Consider the following 15,895-nt stretch of genomic DNA (forward strand, 5'->3'; position numbering starts at 1 on the left):
CATATTTTTATATTTTTTTCTCTTTTTCTTTCTCTCACATCTCTCCTCTTCTTCTTTTTCCTTTTCTTCTTCTCTGTTCTTCGTCAATATTCTTCTTCTTTTTTATTTCTTCTTTTCTTCTCTACTTTTTTCTTTCTTCTCTGTCGTTCCTTCATCGCTCTGCCGCCATTTCTTCATCGCTCCACTGTTCTTTAATTTATGGTGATTCTTGCGATTTTTTAACATTCAGATATAAATAAATTACTGTTGATTTTTTTTTCAATTTTAGATCTATTAATCTACATGAAAAAACAAAATTATGACGAAAAAAACAATTTTCTGCACAAAAAACGATTTTCTGCAAAAAAACAGCATTTGATTATCATATGATTATCATAACACTGTAGAAAAAATGATTTTTTATATAAAAAAACAGTCTCTGATTATCATATGAGTATCACTGTTATTATCATGTTGTTATCATAACACTGCATAAAGAAAAAGTTTTTAAAAAATTGATTATCATGTTGTTATCACTGTATTATCATCTCGTTATCATAATATAATCATATGATACCGATATGATAATGTATTATTGTACCTAAATGATAATGTTATGACAACAACATAATAATAAAATTATGATAATATGATACCTATATAAAAAAAATTACATAAAAATTATAATAACGAGATGATAATGTGAAGAAAATAGTATGATAATGAAGTATAATAAGGTCATGTTATCATACTATTATCGTCACCTTATCATCTTATTATCATAATTTTTTTGTAATTATTTTTTTAATACATGTATCATATTATCATACTATTATCTTCACATTATCATCTCGTTATCGTAATTTTTTTGTAATTATTTTTTTCATACAGGTATCATATTATCATACTATTATCTTTACATTATCATCTCATTATCATAATTTTTAAGTGATTTGTTTACATATAGGTATCATATTATCATAACTTTATTATTTTATTATCATCTGGTTATCATACTGGTGTCATGAATCTTTTTATAATTATATTTTCACGTACGTTATCATCCAGTTATCATAAACTTATCATAATTCATTATCATCTAATTATCATACTCCAGTGTTATGATAACGACATGATAATCAGAAACTATTTTACCATACATTATCATAGATATTATCATATATGTACCATAAATATTATCATCTCGTTATCATATGATAAAACATTATCATATGACACTATTTCTGTAATTTTTTTCCATGTAAGTATCATATTATCATACTATTACAAGCTTATCATTATATTATCATAAAAACATTATCATACTATTATCGTACATTTTATGATAATCATATAATGTTATGATAACGATATGTTAATGCAGTGTTATTCATATGATAATCAGACACTGTTTTTTAGTAAAAAATCAGTTTTCTCTGCAGTGTTATGATACTTACATGATAATGCAGTGATATACTCATATGATAATCAGAAGCTGTTTTTTTTTTGCAGAAATCGTTTTTTGTGCATAAAATTATTTTTTTCATCATAAATTGTTTCTTATGCAGATTTTTAGATCTAAAGTTGAAACAAATTCAAGAGTAATTTATTTAGATCTGAAAATGAAAATAAATCATATTTATCACCACGAATTAAGAAAAAATCGCTAAAATCAAATATGAAAGGATGACGGAGCGATGGCGGAGCGACAAAGGAACGATGAAGAAGAAAAGAATAAAAATAGAAAAAAAAAAGAAGAAAAAAATGGTGAAAACAAACAAACCAGAGAAGAAGAAAAAAGAGAGAAAAAAGAGAGAAAAAGAGAAAGAGATAGAAAAATGACAGATGTCATTTAAAATAAAATATGTATGATTAGAGTAAAATAACAATAAGAATTAGGTATAATTATAATATAAACATGTCTTAGAGTAAAAAAAATAAATATATTAAAAGGGTGAGGTATTTTTTCTATCTTTTTCTTATTGAGGTAGGAAATCATATTATTTTTAAAAAGAGAGTATTTTTCCTAATTTTCTCGATCATAAATGTTTCCCTCTTTTGCTGGGCTGGGCATCATAATATGAACATAACCCGCTAGACAAATATGAATTAAACGGGCTCATTCAAAACCAAAAAAGATTAATTGGGCCGGATATAGACACCTGATTATGCAAGTAGTTCATTGGTTTTCAGTCAATCTTATGTCCTGATCAATTTTACATAGTATATATGAATATATTATAATAGCTTTATTAAAGATAGATCAATAAGATATGTTGTATTAATAAAATATTATATAATAAATTTAATTAGAGTACATTTTAATCATGTACTAAATATTGATTTTGTTTCCATAAAATTTATTTCAATAACATTATATTCATATGAGTGAAAAAAATTATAAACACAACATACAAAAACTTTCTAAACTAAAAATTCACTGACTATTAAAAATATTTATTTTAAGTTATTTTTATTTGTAGATCATAACTTCAAATCAACGAATGTGAAATGAGGTGATTGTGATGGACCACAGCAATATCAAAATTATTATGACTAGAAAATGAATACTAATAAAAAAGTAAATTGTAGCCATTTAGAGCTTAAACTTCTGCTTCATTGACGCTTTAATCTCAATCATGCTGTTTGAAGATTCACGCTTCCTTATTTGATAGTGGAACCTATGTTATTGATCATTCAGTAGTATTTAAATTTTCATGTTCTTTTATCATTTTATTTTTGATTTTTCTCTTTTTGTGAAAACCACAAAATTAGCAGACTGTGTGATAAAAATAAAATAAAACTTTGAAGGTGACATAAATTGCAACCGACGATCGAAAGATCGATAAGCTGATAATGATTGGAAGAGTGCCTTCCAACGCTAAATATCAATGTTGAAAAATATTTGAAATATTCTTTTGAGATAGGCATTTTAACACTGTAACCAGTGGCGGGTTTATGACATTTTAGTTCACTTCGGCTTTCTCGTAGTCCCGACTTCACCTTTCTTTAGCTATGAATTCATTACAAAACTCTGCCTCTAATTTTACAAAATTTCTTACCCCATTCCGAACTAGAGCCGACCCTAATCGAAGGATGGTTTCGCCTCTGATCATAACTTATAAATATTCTATTTATAATATTTAGTTGTTTTAACTAAAATTTGTTCTAGGTGTGACTAGTTAGAGTTTAAATGTATCGATACCGAATTAAAAGTTTTTTATATTTCGACAACTAACATTTTCATTTGGTATATTTTAGTAATCTAACTTTTATATATATTATAACGGAAGGTTATTTGTTGAATATTAAGTGAAGGTTATTTGTTGAATATTAAGTGTCACTGAAAATTCCACATTAAAAAAATATGAGTAGAATGTAAAATATATAAGTTGAAAAAATTGTCTATCCATTGTCTTAGAATTTTGAATTTATGGTTCTCATTTTAGGATTCATGAATGTACTTTTCCATACATTTTGCTCCTTCTAGTTCAACAATCGGTTCACATGTTTGGCTGGGTAGAATTTGATGACTCCGGGCTTGCCATCCCGAACGGGTTGGAGTTCAGTTCCGAGTGAAGTTAAGAGGCCCAATGTGACAGAATATCACACTTAAGGTGGAGATCGTTGAATATCAAGCGTGATTAAAAAATCACATTAAAAATATATAAGTAGAATGTGAAATATATGAGTGAAAAGGATTGCCTAATAAGGTTTTGAGTTTGATGTGGTGTCTGCCTCACGATTATATGGTTCTCATTCTGGATCTCATTTTTCTATACATTGCGCTCGGCTAATAATCACCCACGGCCCCTGACTTTAGGGGTACCTTACGACAAACCCCCTGATAAAAAAAAACGATCAGTAAACCCCCTAATCTTTGTGGCGGCGCTCGCTAAACCCCTTTTGGACGAAAATACCCCTGGCGCCGTCTTTTTTGGTCAACTGACTTTCAAAAAAAAAAAAAAAAAAAATCTGACAGCGCCACGTCAGCTGACACGTCATCAAAAATTCATAAAAAATTAAAACACCTAAAATACCCCCATATTTAATTAAAAATTAAATAAAATAACTCAACTCAACTTTATCTAACCCAAACAATTCAATCAACCCAAACACAAACGACCCAACCACCGCCACCCGACCAACCCGCCACCCGACCACCGCCGGAAAATTTTCCGGTCATCTTCTCCGAGATGACCGGAAAATTTTCCGGTCATACTCAGATCTGTTCTTGGAACAGATCCACCATGGATCTGTTCCAAGAACAGATCCGGTGGATCTGTTCAAGAACAGATCCCACGCAGGGATCTGTTCTTGAACAGATCCACGACGGATCTGTTCAAGAACAGATCCCACGCAGGGATCTGTTCTTGAACAGATCCACGACGGATCTGTTCAAGAACAGATCCCTCGCAGGGATCTGTTCTTGAACAGATCCCAGCGCCTTGAACAGATCCGGCGCTGGGATCTGTTCAAGAACAGATCCCACGCAGGGATCTGTTCTTGAACAGATCCACGACGGATCTGTTCAAGAACAGATCCGGCGACGGATCTGTTCAAGAACAGATCCCTGCGTGGGATCTGTTCTTGAACAGATCCGTGCCATGGATCTGTTCAAGAACAGATCCACGCCATGGATCTGTTCTTGAACAGATCCATGGTGTGGATCTGTCATCTGTTCTTGGAACAGATCCATGGTGGATCTGTTCCAAGAACAGATCTGAGTATGACCGGAAAATTTTCCGGTCATCTCGGAGAAGATGACCGGAAAATTTTCCGGCGGTGGTCGGGCGGTGGGTTGGTCGGGTGGCGGTGGTTGGGTCGGTTAATTAAATGGTTTAGATTGAGTTGATTTATTTTATTTTTGTCTTTTTCTAAATTAAATTAGGGGTATTTTGGGTGTTTAAAATTTTTATGGTATTTTGCTGACGTGGCAGCTGACGTGGCGCCGTCAGATTTTTTTTATTTTTTTTGAAAAAAATGACAGTTGACTGAAAAAAACGGCGCCAGGGGTATTTTCGTCATATTTGGGGTTTAGGGGGTTTAGCGAGCGCCGCCGCAAAGATTAGGGGGTTTACTGATCGTTTTTTTTTATCAGGGGGTTTGTCGTAAGGTACCCCTAAAGTCAGGGGCCGTGGGTGATTATTAGCCCATTGCGCTCCTTTTGGTCCAATATCATTCGTATATTTCTTACTTACGTGGCAATATAGAATTGTTTCCTAACCAAGTTAAATATGTAAGAATACAATACAAGAAAAACAATAAAAAAGAACGACACACGAAGTAGCGTACCGTTAAAAAATAACATACGAAGAACATACAGTCGAGTTTTCTTTGCCACATAAGTAAAATGTCGCCCGAAATGAATGAGTAACCTTTTATTATAACAAAAATAAAAATTAGCCTACCGAAATATAACAAATGAAAAGTTAATTACCAAAGTGTAATAGACATATAGTCCGGCAACTGCAAATAGATAACGTCTATAAAATATTTACATTAATCATCGCAGTGAAAATAGATAACGTCTATAAAATATTTAAATATCTATTTTCAAATAATTTGATAATTATTTGAACCTTTTCACATTCGATTAACAATATGTATGACTTTACAACATTTTGACATTTTTAATTTTTTTTAGTCAATTTTGTTATCAAATCCAATATTCTACTTTAACAATAAAATAATTAAATATTTTTTTAATTTTAATTTGACTTTAATAATTTATTATTATTTTTAAAATATATTTTATGTTTTTAAACTTAAAAATGACCAAAATCGATCTTCCTCAGGTAAAAAGCTTCCTTTTCTCAATATAGTCTATAAATCTTGTTTCAACACTAATAACGCAATTAACAATGCAAAACTGCAAGATATTTGCCATGCAATTTAAACTTTATTTACTTTATGTATCTTAATTAATAAATCCATAAGCGTGTCAACGCCTTTATTTTTATTATTTATCAGTTTATCCTCTAAAATGTCAGTGATGAATTTCTATTTTTGTAGTATTTTAACCAAAATATTAAAATAAAAATTATAAATTTAATTAAAAAAAATATTTAAAAATAAGCGTCGGCTCCCTCTGGTACAAAAAATATATACTATACTACTATAATGAGCCGACTACTTCCATTTATTATGTTGTTTACAACTTTTTATATATATATATATATATATATATATATATATATATATATATATATATATATATATATATTTATAATAACAAAAATCTCAGCTGGCTTCCTCTCAATACACCAACTTGCTCAAATACGTCCAACAGAAAAATTACTGTAATGAATTAATATTCAGTTGTTGATATTTCCTTTGACCCTAGGTGAAATTTGTAATGAAAGAGCATTTCTAACCCAAAACACTGTAATATTGTAAAATGCACTCCATTTTAATATTTTTATAATATTTTAACCTTGATCCATTATTATATTTTTCACATTAAATTTTTTTTATCTTTATATTTTATTTTACATTCAATACTATTATATTAAAGAATTTGTCACTTTACACCTATACTTATACTTTTTAACGCATATATTCTCATATATTAATATATTTTAACATTAATTCTATAATATTTAATTAATATCTTTTAATTATATAATACATGTTATAGTTAATTAAAAGTATAATAATTAAAAATTAAAACTATTACGATTAAACATTAAACATTAATGAAAATATTATATTATTAAAATTTAACATTTAATTATTAAAATATATTTAATTTATTTATTATATATTATTAATAAAAATAGTGTGGATTAAATTGTTAAAAATATAACTATTATTTATTATTTAACGAGAAATTGGACTAAATTAAATATTTAAAATCAACAATATAAATTATAATCAGAAAATAAAAATATACTTAATTAACTAAAATTATAGATTTGTGTGAATAGTGTAAATGTATCTTAAAATTTAAAGTTTGTGTTTTAGTATGGATTGAAGTTGTGAATAGTGTGATTTTTACACAAAGTGATGGATTGGAGTTGGTCTTAGTTCATACTCACTACTCATTCTGTCCACACAACGCAATTGATAAATTTAGTTAATTTATGATGGAGTCTGCCTTCTGAACCGGTGAGTGAACCTGCAAAACAGGGTAGAAGCTAACCGGACGGTGGTTGTCCGATTAACTCTCCGATGCTAAAGTCAGTTTAGAGCTTTGAGCAGCGTTTTGAGTATATGAATGTAATTGTGATTCTAGGCATACCTCGTGCTCCTTTTATAGTAGTCGAATATACCTAGTAGAGTTGTATTAGGCAGGTGAATCCTACTTTGTAGGGATTCGGCCGTATCGTAGATATTCTCCTGATTTGTCGGGATCTACCTTAATCTGATAAGAGTCCTATTTAGGAACGTCTTCCTAAATAGTCTTATCTTCCTAAAGTAGAGCTTATCCTTCCATATGTAGTGTTTGTGTCCAAATAGGACAATATTTCCATACTTAGTCGTTTACCCGAATCCCGGACCTGACGCGCTCTTGGCGGATCATATGGGATTCGGTCTTTATTAGCGTGTTACCGAATCTTAGAGATTCGGTATCTCCTTCATATCTTTCGGTCTTCAGGGGGAGTCCGGTGTCACCTGAGAGTGGATCTCCTGTAACTCGGCTCCATTATACTTACAGTAGGATTCGGTATCCATCATTAGCCCCCCCGCAAGTGAGCTGAAGTAGTTTGGCATTTATGCCTTAGTGGATTTTAGCTCTTTTGGAGCTGAGTTCTTTTATACGGACGAGTCGTTTTGTATTCCAGGCGAGTCGTTTCATATGTTTGTGGGCGACGTTTCATCTTTAGTGAGATTCTGAGTTGCCACGTGTTGTCCATCAGTAGAGGGTTATGACTGGATGAAGGACAAGTGTCTTCGTGCGCTATTAGTTGGTCCTTATTTGTAATTATGGGATCTCGTCTTTTCAGTTTCTTTGGTTTAGGCTATATAATTGTTCATTTTCTTCAATTTTCTTTCTTCTTTAACCTTTGCTTTCTCTGCAACTGCTTAAACTTTCGATTTCTTCAAGCTTTCTGTGGGTTTTCTTCTTCTGCTGTCAAGATTCCTCGTTTTCAAGTTGCTCCTTATCTTTCTTTTGATCCTGCGTATTTGCTTGCGAGGTATTTTACCTTTTCTCTAATTTAATTTCTTGGTAGTTTTTCAGTTTTCATTTTATTCCTTCTGTTCTTCGTCTTGTTCTTCTTCTTTTCCTTTCTTTTGATCTTTTAGAGTTTTAATTTTATCATCATTCCGTGTTTCCCCCCCATTTTAAAAATTTTAAAATGTCAGAAGTAACTGAGGGGGCGAAGGGTGCTCGTGACGAGCTAGAATATACCCGGAGCTCCTTGTCAAGAGAGCAGATACTCGGTTATGCCGAGGAATTTAGCTTTCCCGAGTCGTATGTTATTCTGAGGCCGGCAAAATCGTATCGGGCGAATCATAGCACCGATTCGCCTTCCAAGATAGTAATTTTTCATGAACAGCTTTTAGCGGGTCTTAGGTTTCCCTTAGAGTCTTTAATCGTAGAGGTCTGTCATAATTTAGGTGTTCCTTTGGGTCAACTGCATCCGAACGCGATTCGCCTTCTTTGTTCTTTTATGGAATCGTGTAGGGTTCGGATGCAGGAGCCTTCGCTTGCTCTTTTTAATTATTTTTATGTTTTCTCCCGCCGAAAGGGTGAGGAATTTATTTTTGCTGGTGGTCGACCGAATCGATCTCTTTTTAGTCTTCCTTCTTCTTTGAAGGGTTGGACCCCTAAGTTTTTCTTGGTTCAGCACTCTTCTTTCTCCTCTTTTTCGCGGAGTTTTACTTCTAGTAAGGTTTCGCTTACTAATGTACCTGATTTGGATGATGGGGAGAAGGACTTCGCCCTGTCTTTGCTGTCGGATTGTCGTTTTGATAAGCCCAAGTACAGCGTTCTTTTAGAACAGTATTTGAGTCGCCGTGAAATACTTTTGGCGGGTCTTCCTTTAGAAGGTATTATTCTAATCTTTTGTTGTTATGTTTTTGTTTTGTAGGATGTCGACTTCTCTTGAACATTTGCTTGACAATTTTCATGTCGATATGACTGTAGATATGGGCGAGGTGACTAGCGGCGTTCCTAATCCCTCTACAATTGCCGTGCCGAATCCGACGCCTGATTCGGTGAATCCTGATCTTGATCCTGCTTCTGGCGATCAAGTTCCTGCTGCGACTTCCGAGTCACCTCTGCTTCCTTCGAAGGAGTCAGGTCCTTCTCTGAAGGGGTTGCCTACCGCCGGCCAGAAGCGTCCTGCTGAGGACCAGGCTGGAGCTTCTACCAAGCGTCCCAAGAAGAAGAAATCTTCTGGGGTGTCTATTGAGGAGGCACCTCGGTTTGCTGCTTGGGCGGACGCGCAAAATCCGCCTCGTCTTTCAAATGTCGCCATTCTTCATGCTTGCATGGAGAATATTATGATAAAAGAGGACATTGAGTCCATTGATCGCGAACATGGCGATAATTTGGCTGAGTTCGCCTGTCTCGGCGGTTTTTCGGTATGCTTCTCTTTTTTATATTATGATTTGCTTCTCCTTTTTTCTTTTGTTTTTCTTATTTGTTGTTTTCTTTCGCAGGTGGTCCAGTCCATCGCTGTTTTGGAGCGCCGCCGAAGGGATGCGGTGGATCAATTGAAGAAGCTCCAGAGAGATTCCGAATCCTGGCTCTCCGAGAAACAAAAGATGGAGGAGGAGGCTGGCGAGGCGACTGGTCTGATCCAACAGCTGAGGTCCTCCGTATCTACCAAGACTCGGGAGATTTCCGCTTTAGAGGCTCGGATTCGAACTTTGTCCGAGGAAGTCGAGTCTCTACAGTCTTCTTCAGGTGCTCTCACTAAGGAGAGGGATGATCTGAACCGGTGAGTGAACCTGCAAAACAGGGTAGAAGCTAACCGGACGGTGGTTGTCCGATTAACTCTCCGATGCTAAAGTCAGTTTAGAGCTTTGAGCAGCGTTTTGAGTATATGAATGTAATTGTGATTCTAGGCATACCTCGTGCTCCTTTTATAGTAGTCGAATATACCTAGTAGAGTTGTATTAGGCAGGTGAATCCTACTTTGTAGGGATTCGGCCGTATCGTAGATATTCTCCTGATTTGTCGGGATCTACCTTAATCTGATAAGAGTCCTATTTAGGAACGTCTTCCTAAATAGTCTTATCTTCCTAAAGTAGAGCTTATCCTTCCATATGTAGTGTTTGTGTCCAAATAGGACAATATTTCCATACTTAGTCGTTTACCCGAATCCCGGACCTGACGCGCTCTTGGCGGATCATATGGGATTCGGTCTTTATTAGCGTGTTACCGAATCTTAGAGATTCGGTATCTCCTTCATATCTTTCGGTCTTCAGGGGGAGTCCGGTGTCACCTGAGAGTGGATCTCCTGTAACTCGGCTCCATTATACTTACAGTAGGATTCGGTATCCATCAATTTATATAATAAAAATTTATTATTTTAACAAAACATAGTATTAACTATTTATAAATGTATTTAAAATTATTTATTATTATGAAAGTTTTATTTAATTTAATTTATTAAATATTTAAAATTAATTCAATTATAGGTGTTATAAATATTTATCTAGTTAATTATTTTTTAAAAACAAAAATTAATTTATAATTTCGATACTCAAAATTAGAAATCAGTTGATCAATTAATTTTAAACATACTTAATAATTTTTTATATGTCACATTAATTGATAATATCTTAATTAAGATCACATCATCTATTAGTATTGATTACTAATTTCATTAATAATAATGCCACTTGTGATACAATTAAAGTAAAATTTACAACCCTAGTGCTGAGCTTATGGAGTAAATTCTCAGTTATGACATCTCATCCGTTGATTTTGGGAAGCATTCAATCATACATAGTCTAAATGCTGGCTGTCCATGACTAGATGCTGCGTCAGCGGCAGCAAATTATAGATAGGATGTCCACGCTTGCATGACTCAGGCTATCACCTGCAGTTATTTTTAAAAAAATTAATCCCGTTTTGCCCTTATTAGATTAGAATCAAATGTATCCTTCCATGCAAATATCCAAATTTAGCAAGAGCTTCTCTGCAAAAAAATTAAAACAAAATTATTAATAGTAAAATTCTGTTTATTTACGTCAGAATTTAAAAACTAACTAAAAAAATATGTGATAAATAGCTAATCTAAATTGGATAAACACATTTTTTGATAGCCTATCAATCTCTGATTATCTAATTGTACAAGTGGTAGTTTTAAAATTATCTTTATTTGGATTGGATAATGAAATTTTGTTAGAAATTAATGATTGTTTTATCAGAACGCTTCTTTCGGGGAGCTAAAAGTGAAATTGATAGATTTTCTGCTAAGGACACAAAATCTTCCAATTCTCAAGGAAGGACTTGTCTTTTAGTAATATAAATAGTACCCCATTTTACAACATTCTTCAATAACCACACCAATTCTTCTCAATCTAATTTCTCCTTTTTTTCTGCTTGTTCTACGTTTCTCCGGTCACCGATTATTTTTTCCCTTCCTTCCGGTACTTTCAATATGACTATCCTCATTAGCCAGCCTGCACTCGGTATGTAATGACGATCATTTTTTTTTTGAATTATTGAGAAGTAGAACATTTACGGGAGAAATTGAATGCGCAACCTAACGAATTGTTGTTTAACGCTTATAACATTTGAGTTATACCTCATTGGTACCATTATATTTTTTTTCCGTTAATTATTTCGATGACCTTTTTTTTTATGATCAGGAACACGAGTTGAGGATCAGAAACACAAGGATGATGTTATGGAGCTGGTTTTAGACGGTGGATTTCCCGTGCCGAAATCTATTTCTGACGAGGGATTTGATGCTCCGGATATCAATGCTTTCGGAAAATCCTTCAGGTTTTTTAAAATTTCACAAATTGATTCGGTTTTCATTTTTTTTTCATTGATGAATAATTCTGATTCTGATGCACAAATTTTTTACAGGGATTACAATGCTGAAACTGAAAGGCAAAAGTCTGTGGAGGAATTCTACAAGAACCAACACATTAACCAGACCTATGACTTTGTAAGCAAATTCTGACAAATTTAAACAAAGTCGTTTTGGTAAAATGAGACGTGTTTAATTAATTATGATGGGAAAAATGGAAAATGCAGGTTATGAAGATGAGAAAAGAATATTCAAAATTGGAGAAAGGTGAAATGAGCATTTGGGAATGCTGCGAGCTGCTGAATGAAGTTGTCGACGACAGCGATCCTGATTTGGACGAGCCTCAGATTCAACATTTGCTTCAATCTGCTGAAGCTATCAGGAAAGATTATCCTGATGAGGATTGGTTGCACCTCACTGCTCTTATTCACGGTACGTAATGTTACATTATAAAAATAAATTAATTATCCCCACTTGGAAATAAAACTCTCTGAAACTTCCAAGCAATTAAATTCAAACTATAGAATATTTCATAATCCCACCAATTTTGTGGGTCCCCCCCTATGCTAGTTGATAACTTTTGACAAAATAAAAGTTAAGACTCTCAAGTTGAATTACAATATCAGAATATAAAAATGTATATATTTATAACATAAATAGAGAAACTTGGAACAAGAAAATATATTTTATATTCAGAATTACAATTTTGACTATTAAAACAGAAAATTTTCTGAAGCACATAATAAAATTGAAAATGTTGAAATGTGGGAAACTTAATTATTGTTTTCTGCAATTTCAGATCTTGGGAAGGTACTTCTTCTTCCACAGTTTGGATCACTCCCCCAGTGGGCTGTTGTGGGTCAGTATTCTTACATTTTTTTACTGTAAATTACTCAAGTTTTTTCCAAAACAGAACAAAACCCTAAACTGTAAATTTATTATATACTGCAGGAGATACATTTCCTCTCGGCTGTGCTTTTGATGAAGCTTGTGTTCATCACAAGGTATTTTTAACTTTAAGTACTTTTTTATTTATTCAATTAATTTGTTAATAACCAAACCAATGGCACTAAAATAAATGACTTTTTTTTTCCAACTTTTGCAGTACTTCAAGGAAAACCCGGATACCAAAATTCCTCTCTACAGTACCAAAAATGGAATTTATGAAGATGGATGTGGGCTGAACAATGTCAACATCTCATGGGGACATGATGACTATATGTATTTGGTATATAATTCTTTTTATTTACTAAATCTCAATTACAAATCTTATAATAATTCTAGTAATTAATTAATGCTAATCTCTTAAATTATTTGCAGGTGGCCAAGGAAAATGGCACCACCTTACCTCCAGCTGCTTTGTTCATTATCCGTTACCATTCGTTCTACCGTAAGTATTACGCCCTCCGTCTCATTTTATAAATCGCTCTTTTTCCGGATATCCGTCTCTAAAAGCTAATCAATGTAATTAATATTACTATTTCATCTGGTCTAGCTATGCACACGGGAGGAGCATACATGAACCTCATGAATGAGGAGGACAAGGATAATCTGAAGTGGCTCCATGTTTTTAAGTAAGCTTTCATTTTTTTTAACTTCATTTAATTTAATTTTTCACCATTTTCTTATACCTAAATAATTAATTTGATCAATTAATAATTTGCAGCAAGTATGACCTCTATAGCAAGAGCAAGGTTCATGTTGATGTTGAAGAGGTTAAACCATATTACCAATCCCTCATCAAGAAGGTAATCTTCAATTACATACTAATTAATTATTGGTTAATTAGTATTTTAATCACTTCAATTTTGCTAAACTGTGGGATTTTTTTATTTTAATTTTTTGCAGTATTTCCCTGCAAAGCTGAAATGGTAAACTATGCATGAGGAAATATGGAGGGTTGGAAGTGGTGTTTATTAACTAATATGCAATTACAGTTTTTATGACTGAAATGTAAAGTAATATATAATTATCTATTGTATAACACAGGCTGATGTAACATTATGAGGAAGAGCTATCTATATAATTAATGTAATTCTCTCCTAGCTCTTGTTTGAGCTCAGAAATCTATTATTCAATATGTAAATTAACATCTTCCTATTTATATATATTCTCTTACTTTATTTTATTTTACACAATTCATTTACACAAAAGTGTTGCATTCAATAATCATTATATCATATTCCAAAATAAAAAGTATTGATACAGATTGTACAGCCACCAGTATCCATATCACTTCACTCATTTATTGATTATGGTCTTTATATTTGAAATAAATTAAAATTATTATTTTTACACACATGCATGCTAAACTTAAACATGTGATACAAGGAAGAGTGAACAACTACAAAACTATCAGAACTACTAAATTTTTAAAATATACTTCAAGTCTAACAGTTTTATTTTTATCTAAAAAATAAAAATATATTCACTTTTCACACTTCCATTTCTCTATAAAAAATAATACTCGTAGATACATATCATATCCATCTATGATATATCTTTGATACCGAATGTACAAAATGAATATTCTTTTGAAAAAGTATATTTTATAAAAAGAAATTAACTGATTTTAAACTATTTTACACATTTTTCAAGGATAGAAAGTCCATTCTACTCAATTCTGAACACGATTATCTTAACAAAGCCCATTCTACTAAAGGATAAAAAAGCCCAATTAGTTAGATACTGTATCGAGTAGAGCCGTAGAGGATTTGTTTTGACCAAGAAAAGAAAATGTTGATGATCATGTATCTTTCATGATGTGAAACCTTGGAAAATAAATAAATCAATAAAAATGTTGATTGATTGATGTTTGAATCAAAATAGATTAAATTCCAAATAGTCCAAAGACTGACAATATTTTTTATATCTTGTCAATCATCGAATTCATTTTCCATGCATAATTAACAATTACACCTTTCAATTTTGTCTTACTGCCCCAACTTTTTCAATTAATGTGACGCCCATGAAGGGACAAGTAGCAAAACTTTACATATTAAATTTCTTTAATCTAAATATAACAAAGAGAATGAACAAAAAAGAAATATTAGATAGATTTAACTAAATAAATGATATCATATTAAAAAATATAGGTTCTTATTTAATTATCTAATAAAAAAAATAATTTTATATACAAATAAAAAATTTAAAAATATCATTCAATAATTTTTATAAATTAAATTTAGTGGCGGATAAGTTATCCTTTTTAAAATACACAAACAATGTCAATCATCAAAGGAACTTGGGCTATAAAATGGACCGTATTAAATGGGCCATACGACAAGCCCAATTATGAAGAAAACGGAAGGCAGAATTCATTATTAGGTCCCTATAGTATCACTCTTTAATTTTAAAATACTGTTATATCTCATTTTATTAGTAAGTAGTTCTTGCACTATTAATTCTAGGCCAAACACATATTTAAGTCCCTGCACTATAACTTTTTTTCAGAATGGGTCCCTGCATTAAAAAAGTGTAAAATTCTTTCCTACACTATCAGGAACCTCTATATTAAGTCCCTCTGTTATGTTCTGTTAGAGCGTGAGATGCACGCAATTGTCTCCGAAACTGGTCCTATTTAATTGATTGACAAAATTATTAAATAGCTGACACCTCAGCTAGGATTAGTAAAAATTTAAAAACAATTTGAAGGGTCATTTCTTACTTTTTTTAACATCTGTTTCCCTAACGCCATTTTATCTACAATTGCCACAAGTACACATTCGTCGGCGGCACCCTATTCTCAGTTTCTGCATCAACTTCCATTTTTATTCCTACCCTCACTTTTTATCATTTTAATTTTCAAACCCCACAAGAATTCAACGCCTCCACTATGGTTTCACCACCCAGTTCCTTCTTCTCACCATCAGCCAACCATCCTTCACTCCTTATCATCGCCCACGCCCTCAGCTCCTTCACGTCGCCTCCTCCACCCCATCAGATCCTTAACGCCTTTTCCCTCTCTGTCAAAC

General features: G+C 32.4%; 1 protein-coding gene across 1 annotated transcript; it reads left to right on the forward strand.

Moving 5' to 3' along the window:
* The first annotated feature begins 11,425 nt into the window (after window positions 1-11,425).
* LOC126666746 (inositol oxygenase 4-like) lies at window positions 11,426-14,044 on the forward strand. The gene is made up of 11 exons (XM_050359608.1): window positions 11,426-11,574; window positions 11,755-11,890; window positions 11,978-12,059; window positions 12,149-12,353; window positions 12,721-12,780; window positions 12,873-12,925; window positions 13,027-13,149; window positions 13,242-13,311; window positions 13,417-13,495; window positions 13,588-13,669; window positions 13,770-14,044. The coding sequence occupies exons 1-11, from the start codon at window positions 11,544-11,546 to the stop codon at window positions 13,794-13,796; spliced, it is 948 nt and encodes a 315-aa protein (XP_050215565.1). The 5' UTR covers window positions 11,426-11,543; the 3' UTR covers window positions 13,797-14,044.
* The last annotated feature ends 1,851 nt before the right edge of the window (window positions 14,045-15,895 follow it).

Source organism: Mercurialis annua, linkage group LG2 (assembly GCF_937616625.2).
Source record: "Mercurialis annua linkage group LG2, ddMerAnnu1.2, whole genome shotgun sequence".
NCBI classification, from domain to species: domain Eukaryota; kingdom Viridiplantae; phylum Streptophyta; class Magnoliopsida; order Malpighiales; family Euphorbiaceae; genus Mercurialis; species Mercurialis annua.